General features: G+C 42.6%; 2 protein-coding genes across 2 annotated transcripts; one reads left to right on the forward strand and one right to left on the reverse strand.

Annotated features, from left to right (window-relative positions):
- Positions 1 to 12,345: 12,345 nt before the first annotated feature.
- On the forward strand, positions 12,346 to 14,942 carry egr2b (early growth response 2b). Its single transcript, XM_088323504.1, has 2 exons — positions 12,346 to 12,593; positions 12,656 to 14,942. The coding sequence occupies exons 1-2, from the start codon at positions 12,440 to 12,442 to the stop codon at positions 13,729 to 13,731; spliced, it is 1,230 nt and encodes a 409-aa protein (XP_088179630.1). The 5' UTR covers positions 12,346 to 12,439; the 3' UTR covers positions 13,732 to 14,942.
- Positions 14,943 to 17,646: 2,704 nt separating this feature from the next.
- LOC148347070 (2-aminoethanethiol dioxygenase-like) lies at positions 17,647 to 23,390 on the reverse strand. The gene is made up of 2 exons (XM_088324051.1): positions 22,819 to 23,390; positions 17,647 to 21,671 (listed from the first exon to the last, which is right to left on the reverse strand). Exons 1-2 carry the CDS (start codon positions 23,143 to 23,145, stop codon positions 21,243 to 21,245), a joined length of 756 nt encoding a protein of 251 aa, XP_088180177.1. The 5' UTR covers positions 23,146 to 23,390; the 3' UTR covers positions 17,647 to 21,242.
- Between the last annotated feature and the right edge of the window lie 2,646 nt (positions 23,391 to 26,036).

The following is a 26,036-nucleotide window of genomic DNA, read 5'->3' on the forward strand; positions in this document are numbered from 1 at the left end:
CTCTCATTTTCCTGACACTTGTGTCATGATTACCCAAGTGGAGCCACCTGGGGTAATCATCTGGCGTGCTGGAATGCGCTTCTTGATTGGTTTATGTTCCCTTTTTAAGCATGCTACGCGGAGACCTCTTCGTCTGAGGATTACTTTTTACCCTGTTTGACTCGCATGATTTTCCTGTGTCTTTTTGACCTGTTTACCTGATTCTGCCTGCCTCCGATCCGACCTGCTTCCGTTCCACGCTACGATCTTCTCTCCAGTCCCGGTGAACTCGACCTGCTTCCGTCCCACACTACGATTGGCTACGTGTCCCGAAGTTGTCTTCACGGCGTTGCTGCTGACGTTCGACGGTCATCGCGTCTCCCGCTAACCCTGTAGGCTTCCCCAAATAAAAGACTTGTAACGAACGCTCTGGGGTCTCCTGCTCTGTTCTGGTCCGCCCTGACAACTTGTGTCTATTCTATTAAGATCATTAGAAGATATTTACCGTATTTCCCGCACTATAAGGCGCAAATAGAACAAATTTTCCAGAACTTTGAAATCGAGTTTGCCTTTCAGTCCGGAAAATACGGTATATCTTTAATTGCGGAATTCTCTTTTAAAAACAAAAACATGATTGCCTATTTATGGAGGTTGTATCTGCAAAATTCAGGTCGAATCAACCAGAGTATTGGGTTGATATATTTTTGATTCTTACTTGGGTTATTTTAACCCAACTTCTATTACAGTGTGGTCTTGCTTCAAAAAAATGAAGGTCAAAGGGCTGGGATGATGGCTTGAAACAGCTACCAGGATGTCACCAGATTCAAGATTTCCCGCCAAGAGACGGACTTTCCCGCCAAGAGATGGAATTTCCCGCGTTTGCAAAAGCCGATCCACATGCCGGAGAGAGTTCTCCTCCACGGATGCATCTTAAATGGGCAGCAAAGCAGAGAAAGGAGCCCCCCGCCCAGAAAAAGTGAAAGCGCCGCCCACGGCACCCCAAGGAAGAAAAAGCTCCGGCCCTACGGTGGTCAACCTGGCAATGTACAAGGGGATGGGGGTTGTCGAACGGAGCGCCAAGTGGGGGGGTGGGTCCTGCCAATTTGGGCTGACAGGGAAAACTCTGGCAGGTGGGCGGACGCTGACAGACAGCAGCCCAACAAAAAAAGAGAAAGACCTTCCTCCCTTTTGCTTGACAGCATCTCCATCTTGGCATCTTTCCTTGTAGATGCTAACCGTGTTAATAAGACTTAATGAATCCAATTGGATTTTGCTATTCCATTCTTTTTTGGATAAGCAAAGATAGAAGAACAAAGAGAGCAACTTGACATGAAGCTTCTCGCTGGGGCAGCAACTAACTACTATTTTAATAGTCGACAAGTCACAGACTATTGATTAGTCGAATAGCTGCGTGATTAATAATTTTTTCTTAAGTTTAGCACAATGTTGATTTAATTGTGTGGCAACTGATAATAAACACAGGACGAATGGGTATAATGAAAAATACATCTTTTATCGAACATACTTCGGATCAGTCCAAAAATTAAATAAGAACCAATTAGGCACTGTGCTCGGTCAGTAGATACATACAGTAAATACTGTCCTTTTTTAGGGACAGGAAAATAAATAATAAATTAAAATCAACAATAAATAAAACAAATATGATGTCCATTTACTGAAGTACATTCAGTGGTGAACCGCAAAGTCTGTAACTAAAGTACTTCACAATTTTCAACAGGTGTCACGTTTGCCCATCGCCCTCAATTGTCCCCACCCGTTTGGCGCCAGCTGCGGCTCGTTGCCTGATTGGCTTCCCTCCTGTTTAAGCTCAGTGCTCTCACTCACCCTTTGTCAGTCCGTCGACGAACGTCTGCTCCCGCAACACGTGTGTTTTGACTCTGTTTGTCCTGCTTGTGAATCCTGTCCGGTATCGATCCCGTTTATCTCGTCCTGTTTGATATCTGACTCCAGTCTCTGGTATCCGATATTGATTCCGCCTGTCTCATCCTGTCCGATATCCTGCGCCAGTATCCGGTATTGATCCCGTCTGTCTCGTCCTGTCTGATTTCTGACTCCAGTCTCCAGTATCTGGTATCGATCCTGGCTGTCCCGTCCTGTCCGGTATCGACCCCGTCTGTCCGGTATCAGCTGCGTTAGTGTTCACGCGCATGACTGCCCCATTCCCGTAAGATAAAGCTTGTGTGAAAACGTTACGCATCTGGGTCCTCCTCCTTTTCTTGTTTTGATAACAGGTTGAACTCCAATTTTTCAAACTACTGACGTTTGTCGTTTTTAGCATTTTAAAACAGACGTTTGTTCTTCAGATTGCATGCATTTAATTTGAAATCCGTTTGTCCGGCAAAGTCTAGTATGATGTTGAGACTCTCTCTTAGAACAAAATATACGCATATAAAATGTAAAATGCATCTCATTAAAATTATATTGGCTTGAATGTTACTTGAATCTTTCTGGGGCGAGTCAAGACACCGTTTCATTCAACTGTCCAATGTGCTTTTTAAATGTCCATACGTCACCGATCTACCGCCAAGGTCTGTTTCACGTAGGTGATGTTGATGCTGCCATTTCTGAATGTTTACGTTACCGCGCGAGACAGGCGAAATTGCGTATGTGCGAATCCAAGCAGGGATTATGTTCAGATGCCAAACTCTGTTGGAAAAACATGTCCGGCAACAATAGTCGGCCATTAAATTCATTGTCATTATAGATTTTTTTCGACAGCGTTGACTAATCGTTGCAGCCTTACTTCTCAACAGTGCTGGGAAATTTAGAGGGCGCTAAGATTTTTTCAGGAATGAGTACTGCAACGCAACATTTTATGACTCTACTGTTAATACATGCTGCATTTGTCACGTTTGCCCATTGCCCTCACTTGGCCCCGCCCGTTGGGCACCAGTTGCGGCTCGTTACCTGATTGGTTTCCCTTTTATTTAAACTCAGTGCTCTCATTCACTCCTTGTCAGTCCGTCAACGAGCCTCTACACTTGCAAGACTTGTGTTTTGACCCTGTCCGGTATCTTGCTCCAGTGTCCGGCATCGACCCGCCTGTCTCGTCCTGTCCAGTATCTTTCTCCCTTCTCCAGTATCCTTTACCGATCCCGTCTGTCTCCTCCTGTCCAGTATCTTGCTCCAGTCTCCAGTACGGTGGAACCTCGGTTTTCTAACGCCTCTCAGTTCGAACAAATCGGATCTCCAGCAAAAATTTCGAGAAATTCTTGCTTCGCTTTTCGTTCAAAAAATCGGAGTTCGAACACCGGTACGCTAGGGTGCGATGCTGAGCGGCGTACGGGTGTAGATTGCCCCCACTCCTCGTGAAGAACTGTTATGACGTGAGCGCGCACTTCTTTTTGCTTTCGCTTTAGATATCAGTGAACGGAGTGTTTTAGCCCCACATTATGCCTCGGAAGAAGGTCGGTGCAAGCAGCAAAGTTGCTACAGGTGAAAAAAGAAGGGTAGTGCGTACAACTATTGCATTTAAGAAAGAAAATAATAGCGAAATATGAAGAAGGTGTGTGAGTTTCCCTTCTTTCGAGCGAATAGAGCATGGCTTCTGCAGACCTTCACAAAGGTAACAAATCCTATTCATAATTCTTTTCTTTATCCTTTAACCGCTCACCACTTTTTGCGAAGACCCAGGTGCTAAATGACGTGTAAACGACCTGCTTTTTTTTAGTTGTACACGTTCATGTTAGCGTAATCTTTCGTACAGAAGATTACGCTAACGCGAACGTACGATTAGCCTGGGTTAGCTTCATGTTTACGTTCATGGTAAGCATTCAGGGTGTTGGAACGGATTAAAACGATTTTACATTACTTTTAATGGGAAAAACGATTTTCGGTGATCGAACAAATCAGTTTTCGAACAGGGCTCTGGAACGGATTATGGTCGAGAACCGAGGTTCCACTGTATCCGATATTGAGCTCGTCTGTCTCCTCCTGCCCGGTATCTTGCTCCAGTCTCCAGTATTTGGTATCAGTCCCGTTTGTCTCTTCCTGTCGTGTATCTTGCTCCAGTATCCGATATCGATCCCGTCTGTCCCGTCCGGTATCTACCCGTGAGTCCTGTATCGATCCCATCTGTTCTGTCCGGCCTCGATCTTGTCTGCCTCTGACTTCTCTGTCTCACTTCCTCCACCTAGCGATTGTCGCATCCCTGGCGTTCGTGTTCACGCGCATGACTGACCCATTCCCGTAAAATAAAGCTTGTTTGAAAATGTTACGCGTCTGGGTCCTCCATCTGTTCGGGTTCTGACAGCATTACAATGTTATTCCGCTACTCATTAAATGCAGATGATGGATTTCAAAGTCCTCTGACTGTTAAAGGACCCTGCGTCATTCGTGTTGCCTCATATCAAGCTTGATCAGCCAGAAACTTCCTCTGAAGGATGCTTACACATGTGACCTGATCTACCAGAATGAGTCACAGTGAGGCAAATATCAAATGTGGGTTTTTGGTATCAATGGAAGAAAGTATAAGACGTGAGCTTTAAAATGATATCCATGCTTTATGATGAACTCTTGAAGATAAAGCCATTTGATTTACAGCCTTCCGTACACCTTTTTCTGATCAAAAGCCCGATAAAATCATGTTTAACGTTTCTTTTGCTTCTTTTAGTGTGATGTCATTTAAATGTGTTTACAGTTTAAAGGATAATATCATTTGATTTTCAATTGTGATTTTAATAAAAGTATTTGTACACAAAGAAAAAAAAAGAATTAGACCAGACTGAAAGACATTCTTGGCATATATTTATGTAAATCTGCTTAAAAAGAACTAATTTCGCATTCTAAAATCAGAAAATTGAAATTTAATCACTGTTTTTGTTACTTTATCTACTTATGTGGATTATGAAACTAGTAAGTGTTTTCCAATGTCATATCTTTCGAAATTACAAAAAGTGTACGGTATACATTTTTTTTCTTTTTTTAATAATTTTCCTTTTTTTTCCCTCAGTTATCGGTCTGTAACTAAAAATGAACGTCTCGACTAGCGACTCTTTTCAGCAGACTTGAAACGTATAACTTAAAACAGTAAGGGAGGCACCGTCTCAAACACAGAGTACGAAATCAATACATTTCTCCTCATGGAGATATTCTCCCTACCACATACTCTAGAGGTAGGATTCTAGGCCCGCAGTCAGAACTCGGCCGACCCCAGCCCGAAATTCTAGTCAGGTCGAGCCTAAAGTGTTAATCATGTTGGTTGTTTCGTGAGTGTTGGACTTTATCTTTGCCATTCTTTTTTTTGCCAATGATCCAAGTGATTGATTTTGCGTGGTTCTCGCTGTGCGTGTTTGAGGGAAGAGAGGGGCGGGGCGTATTCGGCCAAAAAGACGATTCACGATTGCTCTCAAATAAAATAAAATATAATTTACAATAATACATAAATTCGTGTTTTTCTTCAGCCCGGTCTCTCAAATCAAGCTGATTTGTCAGGTCGGGCTGGGCTGGACTACTTCTTGGGGGTAATCTGGGGGTTAACTGATTTACTTTTAAATGAAGTAACCAACACTGCCCAACACTGCTTCTCACCAGGAAAAACATTTTTTAGCATTTTGGATTGCTTTTGTTTTTATATCCTGCTGCTCCTTGTTGGATAACAAATCAAATGAATGTTTTTATCTGTGATTGTAAAAAGTTGAGCAGATGAAAGTGGAAGCGTCGGTCTTGGGGGCCCGATGGACGCACACAAGAGGGATTGTGTATGGGGCAGAGCCACAAATGCTGATTGATCTTGTGAAGGAAAATCTGAGGGGGGTGGGGAGTCCATGGCGTGGCCCTCAATGCTTCCCGCCCACCCGAATGCCAGCCTGCAGAGCGAACGGCCATATGGAAAGACAGGGGACCCCCCATTCCCAACTCAAAAGCGTTTTCTTGGTGCACTTTCCATGACTTCATTGCTCATATTTTTCCCCCTGTTCTTGTTTTTTCATTTGTGCCTGCACACATTCTGTATTGGCTGTTATATTCCTTTGTTTTTTTTTCAATATATTGAGAGTAGACGGGCGGGGTGGTGGGGGGGGTTAGCGCGTGGCCCCGTGGCACAGAGGTTCAGGGTTCAAGTCCAGCTACCGCAACTTCCCCGTGTGGGGTTTGCATGTTCTCCTAGTGCCCGTGTGGGTTTCCTCCGGGTACTCCGGTTGCCTCCCACATTCCCAGAAACATGCATGTCAGGTTAATTGGATGGTCCAAATTGTCCCAAGGTGTGAATGAGCGAGTTGTCTGTTTCTGTGTGCCCTGCGACTGGCTGGCAACCAGTTCAGGGTGTCCCCTGCCCACTGTCCGAAGATGGCTGGTATGGGCTCCAACACCCCCGCGACCCCACTGAGGATAAGCGGTGCAGATAATGGATGGATGGATGGATGGAAGTCAATGCTGGCTTAGAGCTTCAGTCTAAAAAATATCAAATAATGTCAGGCCAAGTGGAGGTTGTTGACCGTGTAATCCCCAAAATACACTCAAAAGAAAAGCGAAAATTATATTGAAATCTCCTGGAGACCTTCCCCAGTCTGGAAAAAGACCACTGAGCTCCCCAAATTTTTGTCAGGAATCATGAAGGACTTCACATAAACGCATTCCACAAAGGGTCCAGCACAACTAAAGGAAGTTGGCTTCATTTCGGCACCGTCAAGAAAAAGTTTCAGAGTGACAGTAAACCAGAGAGTCCGAACAAAGGCCTCAATTTTTTTGTCTTCATGTTTTTTCTCAACTGAACTGTTCGAACACCGTGCGCAAACATTTTTGCAGGCGTGGGTGAGACCGAGCGAACGTTTCCTCATTGGACTCACTGGAGGCGGCCCACAAACCTCCTTGGAAATGTCAAATATTCTGATGCGCTTCATGAATTTCCAAATGCTGTGGAAAAACTTTGCCCCTATTGTCTACAAGCTCCTTCCACAATTAGACACTTTGTGTGACTTTCTTTGAGTTGAGCTGGAAACCAAAAACTGGACGGTGAAGGTCTGTTCAAAGTGGGCCGGCGCTGAATCGGTTAAGACGCTTCGCACCCAAAAAATATCATAAAGCCAACAAAAGACCAAACAAGTTTAGTGTGAAATGTAAATGTTCGAACTGTGATGTCCGGCTGAGGTGTTGGCCAAGTTTGCGCTTCACACCGGCAAGTGCGGGGACGACATGTCGCGCTTTTTAACGTCTACTTGCAGCAAAGAACAACAATGCGTTCACTTCTTGTCTTGGGAGTCGTGACTGGTCACTATGTAATGGAGATCGCTTGTATTCAGCAGAACCTTCGGAAGCTCAATCCAATTTACGGAGCTTTGGGAAATTCTCAAATGCAAATTCGTCGCTAAAATTAAACCGCAGTCATCGCGAGGTTATGCTCCACTCAGCCAAAAATATTACGCCTCCTGCTATCTCATAGAACATTTCCCTGGGAGTTTGTTTACTCAGCCATGCTCACAATTATTGAAGCGCCTTCGAAAAAGTCCAACATGCCATCCGTAATCACGGTGTTGTTTGCCTGGAGTAGGGCTGCAGACAGAAAAACTTCAAAGTTCTCAACACAGCCCAGAAAATCATGGGCTGCTCTCTGCCCAATCTGGAAGAGATTGCAGTTGTCATTATTGCTGACTCCTCTCTCTTACCCTGGCTACAACTTTTTGACCCGCTGCCCTCTGGAATAAACAACAGATCCCCTAAAAGGGCAGTGTGTTATAATTAGCACCCCCTAGTGATGAAAACTTTATTTATTATTTTGTTGAATAATAAATAAAAAATACATGAACTCTTTGTAAATGTTCTTTTATATATATATATATATATATATATATATATATATATATATATATATATATATATATATATATATATATATATATATATATATATATATATATATGTATATAATTCAAAGAACTTATTTAACAAAATATGAAGCTCATTTAGAGGGCGCTAAGATGATTGTCGCCTATCTTTTTTTCTACCTACAACCAAAAACATGGTGAAAGGCTGGGCAAAACTAATGAGTCTAGGTATGTAGTTTGTATTCATCCTTGCTTTTTAGCACTTGGTTGCATGACACAATATAGCAACATCATCTAGTGGTCATATCATACATATTGTCCCTTTAAAATAAGGACAAACAAGCTTAGAGACAATTTATTTATCCACAGGGCCATCACCACCCTAAACAGGCACACAAGACAAAAAAAAAAACATCTTACTTATGTATTGAGCATTGCATATTCGTATTTTATTTCTTTATTTACCTGTATATTTTGGGAAGAAATTCTGCTGATTTTGCTAGTTCTGATGCACTTACAACAAGCAAGCACTGCATTGTAAATATAGCCTAGCTTAATATTCTCTTAATCTTTTTTTCTGACATATTACTGCTACAATGTACACAAATCAATGACAATAAAGATAATTGTAACTAATTCAAAAAAGACATCAAACACCCGGAACATGACTGAAAAAAACCTAAAGCCCGGGTTTTTATGGTGAATCCGTCCGTCTTGGCCTCGTCTCAAAGGCACCGTCTTGCTTTCATGACCATGAAAGCGCCACGGAGTCAACGCCGGTGCCGTTTGAAAGAAGAATTACGGCTTGGCCGGCAGTCAAGTCGGAGTCGTCGGGGGTCCACGCGACCTTCCGTTTGAACACACTCGCCGGGGTCGGGAAACGGGATACGTCGGGAGAGTCACCCGCTTCATCGTGAGAACAAAAAACACAGTCAAGGGAAAATCTTCAGGTTGAGATGTGGATTTTTGTCTCATTTGCAGCACAAGAAACTAGTGTTGATCCTCCCTTTTCTTCAGGATGTGAATTCTTTATTTTGAATTCAGAAATTCAGAAAGAAATTGAAAGGCATTTGAATTTGAAGTTGAATTTTTCTTATATTTTGTCAACGATGCAAAGTACCTTGATCGGGTCCAAAAGTTTGTTATTTTTGTTGCTCTGTTCGAGAGGAACTCAAACATGCGTGGCGAGTGAGATGAGCAGCTGTATTGGCTCTTCTTAACTGGTCGGGTATAGTATCACTTGGAGGGAGATGGTCAATCCGATAAGAAGTGCTGGAAATTGTGTCATTTATTGTATTTTATGGACAATAAGGAGTCCCAACAATGGAAAAGAGTGAGGATAAGCGTTTAGTTGAAAGAAATGACTGGCATATATATGTACAGTTTCTGAGTGTGTCCTCAAAGATCCAATAAATTGCTTTCACTTATTCATTTTTTGTGTTCAATGTTTTTTATGAACGGTTTACATAGTTTTTGTTGTTTAGGTTTACATTTTATTTATATTTTGAGGTTTTTGGAATTAGTAGGAACATATAAAGTAAATCCCATGACTTTGTATGGGGAAAATGGTTCGATATTCGAACAAATCTGTGGCAGAGCACCGATCCCGAAAATATATGTCAACTATCAATTATCACTGTACACTTTGTTCCCAAAGTCTTGGCCAAGTATCTCCTTATCCATGAATGGTATTAAGATAAAAGTTCTGCTGTTTTAAAGCTAATTACATGAAGTTTTGTGTATGGAAATTGAATTTTTGGATTACTTTTCATAACCAGAAAAGCCGTTTTGTGTGCCTGACTGCGCAAAGACAAAATCATCAACTTGTTCAACATGCATTTCACAGAAAATTTGAAAAGGTTCCACCACAGAGAAAGTTTTTAGTGAGATGTCATGGAAAATTAATAACGGATTGTTTCTTATGCCCTTCGAAAACAACTTGACCCCCCTCAACTTCAGGAGATTTGATTGAACAAGTTGGAAATGTTTTTCAACGGAGTCACCATAATTCGATCAGAAGAGCCAGCAAGGAACTTCATTGTCCTGCAACAACAGTTTGACGTGTCTCAAAAAAACAACAGACTGCACGTGACGCCATATAAGCTGCAGTTCGCCCAACACTTGAAGGACACTGATAAACCAGCTCGGCGTGACTTTTGCATTGACGACCAGCTTTTTCTTAGCGATTAGGCGACTTTCCACATAAATGGCAAAGATACCAAGCATAACACTTGCATATTGTCCGGGATCAGACGGACGAGAACCACAACTGCGTCACGTTAAGAAAGTTTATTTAGGGATGGGGGGAACGGTAGAGAGGGTCTTGGAGTGAAGAGAAATCTTAAAGTGGAGATTTGTGACTACCTTTAAGGAAGATGGCTTGAAAGATGGAGCGAAGAGGAAACCGAGCAACATGGTTGGTGTGGCAGGTCTTGGACTAGGTAAAACACGAGTCTGGAAGACCAGGGCAGAAGTGAAGGCAGAAGGATCAAACAGGTCCAGGTTCAGAGTCAGACGCACAGACAAACTTTTTCCGGGTGTAGGCTTCGCAGACGATCTGACAAAGGTAGGCTGTAAGGCAGGGCTTTAAATACAGAGCTTGATTGGCAGGGAATTCAGAACAGCTGGTGGTAAACAAGAATAGACAGGTGGAAAAGATCAGGGTGCAACGAGAGAGCAGGAAGGTGATTGGTGCTGGTTACCAGTAGAGAGAGAGCTCATGACACATATGGGGTACTCAGAACCCAAATGAACTTCTTAAGGATCAGGTGACTGTCTTTTGTGCTTTTTCAAAGAAAGCTGTCTACGGACAATTCTTTAACAGTCAATGGTGAGACGTTTCTCGACATGCTGGAAAACAGGTTCATATAGTCTGATGACCTTATTTTGCAATTGGACGGCACAACAACAAACTGGAGTCTTAAGGTTGGACAGTTTCTGAACACAACACTGCCAGACAGAAGGATTGGACGGTTGAGGCAGAATGATCCCAATCTCATGTTCTAGCCACCCAGATCTCCAGATCTCACACTATGTGATTTCTTTTTTGTGAGGATTTGTGAAAGGATTGGTCTATGTGCCCCTATTACAACACAGAAGGGCTGAGGGCACAAAAAACAGAAGCTGTTTCAGCTATTGAGAATGCAATGCTGGGATGTTTTTGCCAAGAATTTGACTATCAGCTTGATGCATTTCACGTGACCAATGATGCTTACACGGAACATATTTTCATGAAAAAAATGTGTTTCGAGTTTTTTTTTTTGTAAATTACATATATATCTATATCCTTGATCATTTCTGAGTTATTCAATGTCAAAATGCTCACTAGACTTTTAGAACGCCCTATATAATAGTAACAGATTCGGGTGAAAGAGTTTAGGTCGCAACAGTGACATCTAGAGGTCATCACATCTATGTGTTTTTCCGGTTCACAAATTATCGCAACTTTTTTGTGTCTATTTGAATAAATTCCTGCCCCAGTATATAGCTTGACTTGAATCGAATTTTTCCGATGCATACGTAGGAATATTTATTGTTATTATATGCGCAATAACACCAGTGTTGTTATAAAGCCGTTACAAATATAGCCGTTATGTAACAGCGTTACTTTTTCAGTAACGAGGCAATCGAACTAATTATTTTTTTCTGCCGTTACAATGTTATGACCGGTACCGAAAAATGTTTAAATTATTTTGTATTTTATCCTTTTTTGTCAACATTTTAATTATTATTATTGTGTTTATAGAAAAATGTAAAGTTTCTTTTGTTCTATTTGATCTCTCTTTTTCCTTTTGTTCTTGTTTTTCTTTTGTTTCTTTTTCCCACTTTTTTTCTTTATTTTTAGCTCTTATTAGGTCATCCCGTGCATAATGTTACATAATAACTGCTAATGTAGGGAAAAAAACAACCTAAAGAGTCCGATGGGACAAAAAAGAGCCGGCTCTTTTAAGTGAGCTAAAAAAGACGATTCTCTAATAATTAATAGTCGGAATTCCCATCCCTACAAGTAAACTCCGGTTAGAGACGTCTATATGCAGTGTTTCGTATTGCTCAGAAAATTTACAATTCGTTGACATTCTGAAACTTTTCAAAGTAACGGAAAAAGCTACATTCCCTGGTAACTAGTTATTTTTACGATCGAGTAATTCAGTTACTAACTCAGTTACTTTTTGGAAGGAGTAGTGAGTAAGTGTTATAAATTACTTATGTTAAGTAACGGGCTAAACACTGTCAAGAACACACAGGGAGTAATAATGGGATAACAATCGGGAGAATTCATAATTACCGGATTGGCCCTTTATGGGCTGGAACCTGTACCGGAAGTTCCTTTGTCGGAGACATTCACAAAACAATCAATACGCTTGTATTGCTTTTGTAAATCCTTTATATGAGGAGTGTAGGGGTCTCACGCATCTCCCCTGTGTTATTTTCTCCACGAGATCGACTTGTAGCATCATGGAACGTCCCGGCCAATAAGAGCCGAGGGCTCCGCCCCTCGCCCACTCCATATTTGGTTAATGACGTAGCATCTCCATTGAAAAGGGTTCCCTCAAGTGTGGGCCCACTGCTCCCGAACCTTGGCAAATTCCAACTGAAAAGTTCGGTGCGCCATGGCGCGCGTCTCTGCTGGTTTTTCCCCTTAAAAGATCCCCACACCCACCCACGCCGCGCGAGGGAGGATGACGGCCAAAACCCTGGAGAAGGCTCCGATGCCTCTCGGGGGGTTCGAGAACCTTTACTCGGTGGATGACGTCAGCAGCGGCTTGCCCTGCACCTCGCTGGCTTTTTTCCCCAACTCGGACTTGGGGGCGCATTACGACCATGGAGCCGCAGGTGAGATTTCAATTTAGTCTCGATTGCAATTGTTTTTCCTGACGTGACGCCTTCGTCGGCAGAACCTTTAATGAGCGCTGAGATGAACGCAGAGAGGCGGTGCGTGGACTTCCCGCCGCCCTACTCGGGTGCCTTCTCGCCGGCGCACCCCCAGCGCAATTTGGCTTACATGGGCAAGTTCTCCATCGATTCGCAGTACCCGGCCAACTGGAACCCTGAAGGCGTCATCAACATCGTGTCGGGCCTCTTCAACGTGGCCCCCACGACGTCATCCCCGGGCTCGTCTGCTTCCCCCGGGGGTCACTTTGGCGGCAGAAACTTAAGCGGTGTGGCACCTCCGCCGCAGCAGGTGGACCCGCAAGACCAGCTCCAGCTCTACTCGCCCCCGCCGCCCTACTCATCAGCTGCCTGCGGGGAGCTCTTCCAGGACCCGTCCGCCTTCCTGTCTGCGTCCACCTGCCACCTGGCAGCTTCATACCCGCAACCCCCGCCACCCTCCTACTCACCCAGCGGGCAAGACCCGCCCGACTACGCTGCCACCTCCGGCGCCTTCTTCCAACCCAGCTGCCAGCGAGACACGCGCGCTCCGAGCTTCCCCGAGCGGAAGCCGTTCGGGCCGCGCTCCTTGGACGCCTTCCGCGCGCCCCCTCCTCTCACCCCGCTCAACACCATCCGCAAGTACACGTTGCAGGGCGCGGATGGCGCAGCGCGTCCGCCACCCTCCTCCTACTGTCCACTGCAACAGCTCCCGCTGCGGCCCATCCTGCGGCCGCGCAAGTACCCTAACCGACCCAGCAAGACCCCTGTCCACGAAAGACCCTACCCGTGCCCGGCTGAGGGCTGCGACCGGCGCTTCTCGCGCTCCGACGAGCTGACGCGCCACATCCGCATCCACACGGGCCATAAGCCCTTCCAGTGCCGCATCTGCATGCGCAACTTCAGCCGCAGCGACCACCTAACCACACACATCCGCACGCACACGGGCGAGAAGCCCTTCGCCTGTGACTTCTGCGGGCGGAAGTTCGCCCGGAGCGACGAGAGAAAGCGACACACCAAAATACATTTGCGACAGAAAGAGCGTAAAACGGCCGCTGCCGCCGCCGCCGCCTCATCCACCGGCGGTGGGGTGTGCGCATGAACGCGCCTCGGACTGCCCAAATAAAAAGAAAGAAACAAGGACCGTTATTTATGTGAAATATTCAAGTTCTGTCAGCAAATATGCAAGGTGTTTTAAGAAAATATCACAGAAAGTTTATGATTAAAGAAAATTATAATAAATTAATAAGATTGAAGAGCTAAAGTTTCATTCTTCCAAATCCGAATGAGAAATTCTAACGCATGTGAACGATTTCACAAATGTTAGTTAAGCACACCGTCTGTCAAGTCGCTATTCCAGCTCCTGTCAAAGACACAAAAGCACTAAAGAGCGTTCGTCTTAGGATCAAGAGGTTGCAGGTCCGATTCCAGGCTCCTCCGTGTTATTTGTCGAAGTGTCCTTGGGCAAGACACGGAATCCCTAATGCCTGGCATGGCTGACGCTGCTATCGGTTAGTTAGTGTGTAAAAGGGAAAATGTGAAGCACAATGTAAAGCGCTTTGGGAGGTCTTCATTGACTTGAAAAGCGCTATATAAATACAAAACATTTACATTTACATTCATAGAACTACTGTATGGATTTTTTCCTCTTTATTAGTACAAGGAAAACATATATTTATAATAACAATTGATAATTAATCTTCAAAGGATATCATTTTTTGAAACACCTTGTATATATTTTTGCTGAGGACTCCTATTGCAAAAAGTCAGGTAAAAAATAGGAGAAAAGCAAAACAAAGGATTTAAAAACAATTGTTTTGTTTCATACACATCTCCTCCTTATTCAAAATGAAAATAAAATACGACCCACATGACACAGCAACATAAGCGTACTTAACTTATTTTGATGGTTCTTGTTTTACAATATTCACATTTTTCTTTTTGCAGCGTGGAGAATTATTTAACACCTTTTATTTTCGTGTGTCACCCGAAGATTCTCCCTCTGGATGAAAATTGTTCATAAAATAGGTGAACGGACTTATTTTTGTTTGGGACTTTTTGGAATTTCTTGACCAACGTCCCTTAACTTTTCCGTCGGACTTTGGAGGCGGAGGATGCGAAATTGGATGAGATAATTGCAATAAGTAACCTTTGCTAAATGTTGCTAACAGGCGTCCATCGTGCCTTGTTGTGTGTTCCGATCCAGTAAAGAAAATGTCAATTGTTTTTGAAGACCAACTTTCTATTTTTGTACTCATGCTGTGTCGTGCAAATGTGACATATAATACACGTGGTTTTTAATAGCGTCATGACGAAAATGTTTGTTGTATTATTTATTAAATGGATGCAAAAGATACCCTTTTTTTGCTTTTTTTGTTCACGTCTTGGCGGAGTTTGGCGTGAAGGGAAAAGTTTTATGTTGTAAATAAATTCATGTACGTGCGTTCTTGGCATTTGTGAGTCAACGTCCTCACGCACGCACGCGCCTACTCGTGTCATTCAAAGACCTTTAAGAAGCTGACCTTTGGGGTTCCAGTTTTTGTTCCAAAATAGAGATTGAATAGGGAACTGTTATTCTAACGCCAGCAAATGAGCCTCTTTAAATCCTGATTGTTATTTTCTCTTTTTTAGTGGGTTTAAAAATCTTTTTGGGATCTCCCCTTTTCTCTCTATATATATTTTCAGATTTTTTTAGCCAAATTATTTGGAGAGCGTGTAATATTTGACCACTGGGTGCTGCTGTGCACCCGAAAACGAGTGCTACGACGCACAAAGAAGAATACAAACCAAATAGATTTAATTTCCTTATTTTTTTCCTGCCCAGCCTTTTTGAGGTTTTTGACAACCTCTATGGTGCCACAGATGGTGGACAAACACGTAATCTCCCTCTTGGTAACAATTAGAGGTAAGATCAGGCCGAAAAAAATCTCGCCCGACCCAACCTGGGTCCACAGGTATTAAATCCTGAACCAGCCGGAGCCCGACCAATTAATTTGATTGGAGGAGTTTAATTCTAAGTTCAGATGCAATGCCGAATTTTCATATTCTATTTGTGAGGACTTGGGAGGAGGAGGAGTGTTTTTGGCCGACATAGCCCCCCAAGACACCCCTCCACTCCGCCATGCACCCGCTCGACGGTGCCGCACAAAAGAGGGACGGACCCCATCGCGCGGATCCTCGACAAAGAAAAGGAAGTAAAGAACAATTCCATCATCCATCTATCATCTGCACCGCTTATCCTCAGTAGGGTCACAGGGGTGCCGGAGCCCATCCCGGCCGTCTTCGGACAGTAGGCAGGGGATACCCTGAACTGGTTGCCAGCCATTCGCAGGGCAGTAAAGAACGATTAAGTCATTGAGATGCTCAGCCCAGCCTAAACCCAAACGTAATAATTGACAATTTCAGGCCAGGCTTGGGCCCAAAATCTTACCTCTAGTAGGCCTCATGTTCATGGTTCACAGATCCCTTAACCACCATGATTGTAGGGGCACCAGTTCCTGTGGTGTATCTTGGGGAAGAACAGCCTGGTGGCACCCATCCCTTTTCAAGCTGTTTTTTGGCTAGGGGTTTGCTCCCCCTCATGAAACGGATAAAAATGGTTTCCATGGATACCAGTAGCAGGGGAAGCCTCCTGAGCTGACTCTGATACAGCAGCTTCATCATCTGGCCGCTGTTGTTTTTGGGTGTAAAACGTCATCCTGCTCTTCAGAGATAACCCGAAAGTCAGCCGCATTTGACTATACTGAAACTGGGGCAAAACTATTTTATTCTGCAATAATGAGTAAAACACTGTACAATATGTATTGCCATCTTTAGCAGCAAGATGTCAGACAATTACGTCGGCTCTCTCTAGGTGAGTTTAATTCTAAGTTCAATAAAATGTATCGGCCTATGAGTATTTCAACACATGCACGTTTATATCATAGTTTATGTGTTCTTGCTTTTTTATAAATCAGCATTGTTTTTAATAATTTTTTTACCACCAGAGGACACTTAAAAATACCTCTTTCTAACTGGTCTGACCTCAGGACCAAGAATTCCACCCGAAAGACAAGCTGCGATCAAAATCAAGAAAAAATGTCCACTACTCAAATTTATCCAAGGAAAGGATTGTGCTCTTTAAATCAGAGATAGTAGAATACATTCACCTTATTTTCAAAAAATAAAATGACCAGCAAAACCAAAACGAAAACAAAACATAATTATTTAGTATAATATTAGCACTCAATACTACTACTCAATACAACATTTTATTTATATCTGTACATTCAAGGAAACTGTGCGGGTCAGATGTATCGACATTTCGTTCTGTATACACGTGTACTAGAATGACAATAAAGTAGATCTGAATCTGAAATCTGACTTCAAGAACCGTATTCATATACTGGTATATAATCCTACATCACACGCTAAAACTACTTTAAAATAGCCACACTCTAAAATAATTATTAGAGCGTGTACTTAAATAAAGATTAATATACTGGTAAAAATCTAAAAATACAACCTTTTTAAAACTATTTACTGTACCCTCCAGCAGTGTTCATATGGCAGAAAATTTGCAATCATTTCCTTCTTGTCACTGTTTGCCACTTTTGCTTCCCCTTATGACTAACATTTTTGGGACCCATTATTATGTGCAGAAAAAGGAAATAAACTCAACAAAATCACAATAAAACAAGATGAGGTCCCTCTCATACACACTGATAAACTGATCAATTAAAAGAGAGCAAGCAGGGCATTATGGCCAACTACTGTTAAGGAATGTAATTGACCCATCGTTTTTCTTTTCTTTCTAGGATTATTTTGCCAAGGCAAAGGCACGCTGGCCACTATTATGTGGTGACCCACCAGTTGGGAAACACTGTTTTAAACTCTCAGGGGCCTAAAACTCACACCCCGAAATACATAAAAAATCTTTAAAAGCACACTTGTGTGAATATAGATTGTTTAATTTTCCTCACATACAGTCAATAATAGCAGAGTCCAGCTGGCAAAGTTGAGAAACATTTGAAATAAATTAGGATTAGAATTTCTGTTTATTGTCATTGACAACAATGTACTGAATATTGTTTACAACCGGACAACACAATATGGCACTCCAGGAGAAACATGTCAGAAGACACTTAAAACGGAAAGAATAAGAGAATAAGAGAGCGAGGTTAAAGAGACAGCTGGTGAACATTGTTTTTCTTCATAATAATAAGACAATCGCAATTTCTATTTAAATCCGAAGACTTTAGAGAGCTTAATTTTGCTCTGGACAAAATATTTGAATTTAATTTTAAAAAACATGATAGAATTTCTTAAGAGGGTGGTGGTGCATCTGCCAGAGCTGCAAAATTAACCGAAATCTAATCAATATTGTGATGTGACAAAGTGCAGTAGTGTAATCGCAAGACGCTGCATTTATTTCAAGGTCTTTTAGTTCCATGTTCGTGAGTGATGGAGTTTTTGGCCAACTAGAATTGTTACAGTTCATGGTTTAACAGTGCAGGCCAATAAGAGGCAAAAATTAATGACACTAGCCTGTAAAAGCGAGGCATAGTTTGCAAGCAGTGCGCTGTCAGCCAAACAGCCGGCACAATTGGCCAGCAAAACAATCGACGGCACAACAGCTAGCTTTTAGCGGCTCGTTAAGTTGAAAAGAAATTCATCAATTAGAGTCTGATGAAACTCAGAAGAGTGCAAAGAAATTGTGATCACCAGCGGGTGCTCCGTGGATTGTTATAGGGTCTGAGAAGCTCATAGTGCGGCGTCATAAGAGGGAATCGCAATGAAACAGACTTCCTGGAACTTCATCTCATGGGAAACCGTTAAATTTGGCAGTCTTGTATTTCAATCAACGTGGAGACCTGGCTGATGTTGCGGGTATCTGATATTACCCTGCAGCTAACCCACCACTCTCTTAATTGCTTTATTACTCCGAATGGAAAAGCCTTCCAATTTTGTTAAACTTTTGTATAATGACCATTGATGTTATTTTTTTTTAAGTCGTATACTCTCAGTCGGGAATGAATTCATCTTGTGGTAAGTTTGTATGGAACCAATATAAAGATCTCACAAAAAAAGAAATGTAGCACAGGGAATGCACTTTTCTTTTAAAACCGAAAATCGCATAGAAATTGCAATACAGGTCTGAAAAATTAGGTTATTTTCCAAAATTGTGCAGCCCGAGAGATCACCTTGTAAGGACAGCATCCGGTGTATCAGCCCTGCAACACACCTGGTGCCACCTACTGGATCATTTTGGTGCCCAGTTGTGTAACTCTATTTCCCCGATATTCCGTGTTTGGACAGTTGCCTGTACTGGGGCTTCAAGTCAAGAACTGAGATTCTAAATTAGCTTCAACCTAATGGTATTAATCACCCTTAATCATGCAGTACACAGCACGGGCATTGTGCAATCATGATTCAGTCCTTTGTTATTATTAATTTTTATGTTACTACCTTTATTCCTTTAATTTATCATCACAGCCATTGAGCTGCCTTCAGCACTTGAGCACGGTGTTTATTTTTATGATAAGGGATTTACCACCATCAGGATACCCCCGTTTCATTTCATCCTGCATTTGAGATAGAGAACCCCTGCTAGTTTATTACTTCGTGGATTTTGAATTGAATTGTCTTTAATATCAAGGTACCGTGCATTGTGTTTGGACTGAGCAATTGCTACGACAGGGAAAGGTTAGTGAAAGTTTTGTGTGTTGGATGTGTGCAACAGGTCAACATGTTCGCCTAAAACAAACTGGGAAGCATGGCAATAGCTAGAAGCTTTAGGGCTTGTTACATTGAAAAGACATACATCAATTAAATCTGACCCTGAAGAAAGTCATAAGAGAATAATAAATGGTGATCAGCAGCGGGTGCTCCGTGGATTGTTATCGGGTATGAGAAGCGAGTGATGCGGCTTTGGGGGAGGCAATCACATGGCTGCAGGTCTGGCCTAGTGATACAGCTAACAAGTCTCTTAGGCCACATTGCCCAGCCGCTCTTTAATCCGTTTTCTTACTCTGATACAAGCCCTCTAATTTCGTTGAACTTTTGTACAATGACAAAAAAGCATTCATTCAACTGCAATTCTGAGTTATGATTTGTAGATCTATAGATGATATTCTTAAACAGTCATATACTCTCCGTCGGAAAGGACGTCAGCCCGAGGTAAGTTTTACCTTTGGGGGCTTTTCTGAAAGTGCAACACTACTTCGCGATTTTCTCCGGGGTTTGGTCACCATTAACTGATATAACCAACCGATTACTGTATTTCAATGATAATAAACAGATGCCCCAAATAAGTGTTGAAGTAAGGGTTTGGGAATCAGTAGAGCAGCAATGATGTGATCTACTTGCTAAAGCCTGAAGACCCGTTGACTCGAGTTGGTCATCTCAATAAAAAACTTGTGGGATTTCCCATCAATATTTGCGTCGGGAGGAAGTTGGTGCCTGCTCCAAATTTTTACAGTAACGAGTCTGTTTACCGAATTTTCTGCACTATAAGGCGGACTTAAAACCCCCAAAGTGGCTAGAAATTTTAACGTGCGCCTTATATGCGGAAAAACTGGAAGTGCAAGACCATTTTTTGTAATTATTGCTCAGATGCTAAATGTTATCATTGACCACAATTGCATAAAAATAGTTGCAATGGGGACTGAACCAGGACGCAATGTTAAGAGCACGAATCCATAACACTAATTACGAGGCCGCTGCAGACATGGATGGTTGTTCGCAATTGTTTAACATTGAATGCAATAGGAATCGAACACGAATCCTATCAACTAGACCACTAGGGAAACAGTCGACGCAAGAAAAGGTATTAGTTTTATCTTTTTATCACACAATTTTTAGCCACAGTACCAGATATTTTGTGTTTCAGTAGTGCAGTGGTTAGCACATTCGCCTAACATGCGAAAGGTCTCAGGTTCGAGAGGGTGGAAACATTTATTGACCTGCTGAGGGATGGACGCCACCAGGCTGTACTTGCCTAAAACACACCACAGGAAATGGTGGCCTCTAGTGGTTAAGGGATAAGACCAACCCACACCGAACCCACCAGATATCTAAAAAGACTGTTCTTTCATATTTTCTCAGCTCAAACTAAGCACTGTAAGTGACAAACATTATGATTACGTGTTGCCACAACTTGATTAATAAAATTCAGCATGATTCAATTACTTATCACAATGCTGTTCTCTTAATTCAGTTCAGAACGGCCGAATTACTTTCAACAATGCCTTTGTCTTCATTCACTTTAGAAATTTTGTGCGCTTCTTTGTGAGCTGGCGTTACCACGAACTGGTTAAATGTCTGACAATATTCTCATGACCCAGCCCAAGAATTACATCAACAATTTAGTACTGTGACTAAAAATAGTGTTATAATAGGACCTAGTGCCTTTTCATGTGTCGTCTGTATCCCTAGTGTTCTACTAGATGAGTGTGTATCACAAAACATATTGGGGTGCACCTTATAATCCGGTGCAGGAAATACGGTATTATGTCTTTTTTTGGTTTGTAGCTTTTGAGCCGAGCAAAGCAGGTGAAAACGGAGCTCGTGTCGGTTGAGTACAGCAGAAACCTGCGTCTCCAAGTCAGAAGGCAACAACACTTGCCCCCGAGTTCACAGCGAAACGGTAGGACCCGGGTAGGGCTCCCCGCCGCACCAAAAGTCCTCGGGCTGAGGGATTTCTAAAAGCCACATCTCCTTCTCTTTGCCCTGGTCCTCATCGCGCCGTTCGGCGCCAGGCTCGGCCACAGTTTGCAGGACTTTGTAGTAGTGACAGTCCCGCCCGTCGTCAGGGTCGTAGGGCGGCGCCAGGATGTCCAGGAAGGCGGCGGCTCCGTCCACGGCACGGATCTGGTGCAGGTTGTCCCGCAGCGGGGTGAGGAGGCAAGGTCCGCTACTCTCCGAGTATTCCACCACCGAGCGCAGGAGGGAACGGCGAAGGGAGGCCTTTTGAAACGGCGCCAAAGGCGGTTGGAAACCCGGCGGTGTTGGCCCACTCTCCAGCTTGTCGAAGCAGCTCACACTCACCTTTCCGTACAGGACCTGGTTAAAGAAAGAGAAAACTGTTTACATAAAAGTGCATTGCAACCCAAATGTCATCCCATGGACAAGTAAATTGTAGTGATGTGACATATGTGAACGGAACAGCACTAAAAGCCGGCTCTTTAAAGTGAACGACCGGAGCTTGCTCCCAAAAAATCAGGAGCCGGCTCACCTAAAAATACTATTTTTTTGTCTTTCTCACTTGCTTTTTCTTTTAAAACGGAACGATTGTTCAATATGCGGGGTGTCGTCTCCATAGCTGCGCTATTTTGTGCGCTGAGAAGAGTTGGAGGGGCAGCTGCCTGAAGTTTAAGCAGAAGACAAAAAGAAACCCCCTTAATTGAATCGAAACAGGAAAATTACTCATATTAATGGTTCAAAACATTGTGCATTGTCTATCCCTGAGAGAAGAAGCCAAATCAGTGCCATGCGTTCCTAATTGCTAATATTCACAAGAGAATATTTTTTGTGTTTTAAAGAGCGTGGTGTTTATTGACTACAGCGATGTTTTTCAACTAGTGTGCCAGAGCAAGTTATTGCGCCATGAGATTTTATCTAGTGTGTTGTAGAAAATTGCCCAATTTTATCTTGTGAATAAAATAACATGCCATTGTTTTTTTTACAGTGATCAACCAAGTAACTGTAACTTTCATCCATATCAGTAAGCGCTAATATCAATTTTTGCTCAGTTTATGTATTTGTTATTTTTCGGGGGACAAGATTATAGTAAAATACCATATTAGAGTCAAATTATTAACCAAAAAGATTAACCTGTTTTACTTCCTGAGCTACAGTGACCACAGGCTTTAAGAAAAACTATACATGTCAGTTTAAGCCTTAAAATGAAATGAAAGCTGAATCATTATTCAACATTTTCAACTGACAGCGTGCCTCGACTGAACATAGGTTGAAAAACACTGGATCACGCAGTGTATGTATGCATGTTAAGCCTCGTTTAATATAATCGATAAAAGTTCTGTTTCAGTGTTGCTGGTTTGACTTGGTTATAAAGAAAACCAAATTGCTGCTGTCAGGTAAGCCTACGATATGACGTCTCGAGAGGGTTCTCCTATCACTAGTAAATTGACAGGGAAGTTTGTGAAGACATAATGTCCAAAACAAAGCAAAGAATGTTGCTGTTTGCAACCTTGAGCATCCCGTTCATGCCTGGGTGGTCGTGCAGCGGGATGGAGGCTCCGGCGGGCAGCAGGAAGACGCCCATGCTGAAGACGTCCGTCTCGCAGATGTGCATATAAGTGACCGGTGGTTCCGAAGCCCCCCCGGCGCCGGCCTCTCTCTTGGGGGGCGCGATCTTGAGGTCGGCGGCCCGTAGCGCCGTTACCAGCGTCACCAGTTTGGCTTGTTTGTCCGCGCACACTTTGCTATCTAGCGAACGTTTTAAGCCTTTAAAGGTAGCGAAAGCCTGCTTGGCAATTTTCTGGATCAGAGCATTTTTGTTGTTGTTTCGCGACATTCTCGGCGATGGGAGGGGAGGACAGGGGGGATAGAATAACGGTCGAAGGTGCGCGGTATACGTCACGCGCGAGCGAGTTAATGTCAAGAAAGGTTACCCGGAGTGTGTTGCGCAGCCTTTTCTAAAAATGAACACAAGCAAAAAGTGGCTTGTGTGATGTCAAAAGTCATTTCCACATCTTTTTTCTTCCTTCGCTCATGTTTGGAGCCGCTCTACTGTTTAGCTTCTCGCGCGCACCGAGCATGCGCACCCAGCGCAAAGGACAGCGGGAAGTGGAGTTTCACTACATCTACTCGATTTGCGACACATACCCTAAAAATGAAGTCTATTTCAAGCTATCCACTGTATTCTTATTTTTCAAAAGCGTGTACATTCCCACCCTCTGAATCTAAACATAATTGCTTAAACTTGATGGAACTTTACCCCTCTAATACATAGGACTACATTTCCCACAAGCGACGAAGACGAGCGCGAGTTGAAAGTGGAAGGCCAGATCGGCCATTGAACTCGTGCCTGCCGTAGCCACTTCCGGTCACTTGAGGCTGCCACTGGGTTCGAAAAGTTTCCCTTTTAGCACAAAACATGTTTTTTTTTTCCTTTTATAGATGGACTGTTACTACGGACTTTAACAGGTGAAGCTTTAGTGCCCAAATAATTTACAAATTGTCGAGCTTCGGTTGGCTCTGACAGGAAGTGAGTTTAGAAATCTGTGCGTTAACTTTTCTCAACATAAAAAGGGCTTACGTAATTCTGATACAAAAATGTAATTGTAGTCTGTTACAGGTACATATAATAACACATAATACAATTACAGGTACATTTAATTAAAACGGAATTATTTGCAGGAAGTCTATTTAAATTTATATTTGCTCATACAGATTTTCGTGGTTAATGGGGACAAGAACCACCCGCAAAAGATAAAAATTCGCGATGCAGTATGCACCTTCCTAAAAGCCCCCAAGGGGTTAAACTTACTTGGAGATTACTTCATTACCGACTGAGAGTATACGACTGTTACAAAATAACAACTACAGATCAACAAATACTAACACACAAAACATAATTGCAGTTGAATTAATGGTTTTATTTTCATTATACAAGACTAAAATGAAATTGGAGGATATTTATCAAAAGCATGCGCAGCTTCAGGTATGAGGAAGAGCCCCCACTTACTTGTGTGGGCCGGGCTCTAGCACCCCCAACGCTCATGCTTGGACCTACGCCACACCTTCATTGACTTTGAAGCTCCTCCGCCTGTGTGGGTACGGCACCAAGCGGCTGGCTAGTTGCGCGCTAGCTTTGGGTGTGAGCCTAGCTGAGCAGTCGCAGTCGATTCCCGGACGTGATAACAATCCACGCAGCACCCGCTGATGATCACCATTTGTTTTCGTTTTTCTGACTATCCTTAGAGTTCCATTTAATTAATGAATTTTTTTTTCAATGTACCGAGCGCCTAAGAGCTAGCGTCCGCTACCATTCCCAGTTTGTTCTGATTCAGAGACTACGCATACACAAACCTGATGTTTGAGTGACCAATACAGAGTGCCCTCCTTAATCTGTCCAGCACGGACTGCAAGATAAATTGATATCAATGACAATAAAGACAAATCAATTTGATTAAAAATCTGCAAAGCAGTGAACCAGCGATAACAGCGAAGTAGTTAGGGGTCTGTAAATAATTCGCAGATAGACTAAATAATGACTGACAGAGAGAGATGCGGAGCGCACGTGATATTAAAGGCCTGTAGTTGTTACACAAATTGTACAGGAGGTCAACTTATAAACTTCTCTTTTTGTCTGTTTTTTTTCCTCCTTCAATGTAGCACTCATTTTGTTGAATTGGCGTGTGGAAGCAGTTTCTTGAAGACAGCGCAGTTGGGCGCTACTGATGCGTTCAGGGACATTTAGTGAATAGGAAGGATTGTCTTCTTTTTGTATTTTGGAGTAAATTTGTGTCCAAAACCAATTTACTATCACTGTATTGTTATACTGCTTAGCCTTGTAACCCTGAATATTTTCAAGAGGTTTAGCATCCCCACTTCAAACAAGTAAAACTTGAACTTGGACACAAGACATCCCAGAGTTTGTAAGAAATTTAAAGAGTGAACTTTTTGTGTGTTTAAAACAATGTTGGGCTCTTAGTGGTTTCCTTGGTTTCCTCCATTTATTTTTCAAGGTTACACTGTTCATTTATCTTAAACCAAATGTAGTACTGTAATTGTATTTATATTTTATATTTTTTTCACTCAAATGGTATTGGAGTTATCCAGAAGTAATCAAGTTACATTACTCTAAGATATCCGGATTACGTTGCTGTTCACATTTTTCAGCAAGTAGCTGTATTGAATTACATTTTTCAAATAACCCAACCCTGCCTATCAATATAATTAATTATCAATTTTTTATCATTTCAATATAATTTGATTGTGGCATGTGAATTTCCCTGCGGGGATGAATAAAGTATCTGTCTGTCTGTCTGTCTGTCTGTCTACAGTGAAACCTCGGTTTTCGAACGCCTCTCAGTTCGGACAAATCGGTGTTCGACCAAAAATTTTGAGAAATTCTTGCTTCGCTGTTCGGTCAAAAAAATCGGAGTTTGAACGCCGGTACGCTAGGGTGCGATGCTGAACGGCGTACGGGTGTTTTAGCCCCTAATTATGCCTCCGAAGAAGGTCGGTGCAAGCAGGACAGGTGAAAAAAGACAAGTTGTTCGTAAAACTGTTGCCTTTAAGAAAGACATAATAGCTAAATATGAAAGGTGTACGAATTTCCGATCTTGCTAGTGAATACAGCATGGCTAAATCTACATATTCTATTCTATTCTATTCTATTCTATTCTACTATCAGTACGATAGTAAAGAATAAGGAGGCTGTGAAATCCAGTGATGCAG

Source organism: Urocampus carinirostris, chromosome 19 (genome assembly GCF_059441175.1).
Source record: "Urocampus carinirostris isolate Australia breed hairy pipefish chromosome 19, RoL_Ucar_1.0, whole genome shotgun sequence".
NCBI lineage: Eukaryota > Metazoa > Chordata > Actinopteri > Syngnathiformes > Syngnathidae > Urocampus > Urocampus carinirostris.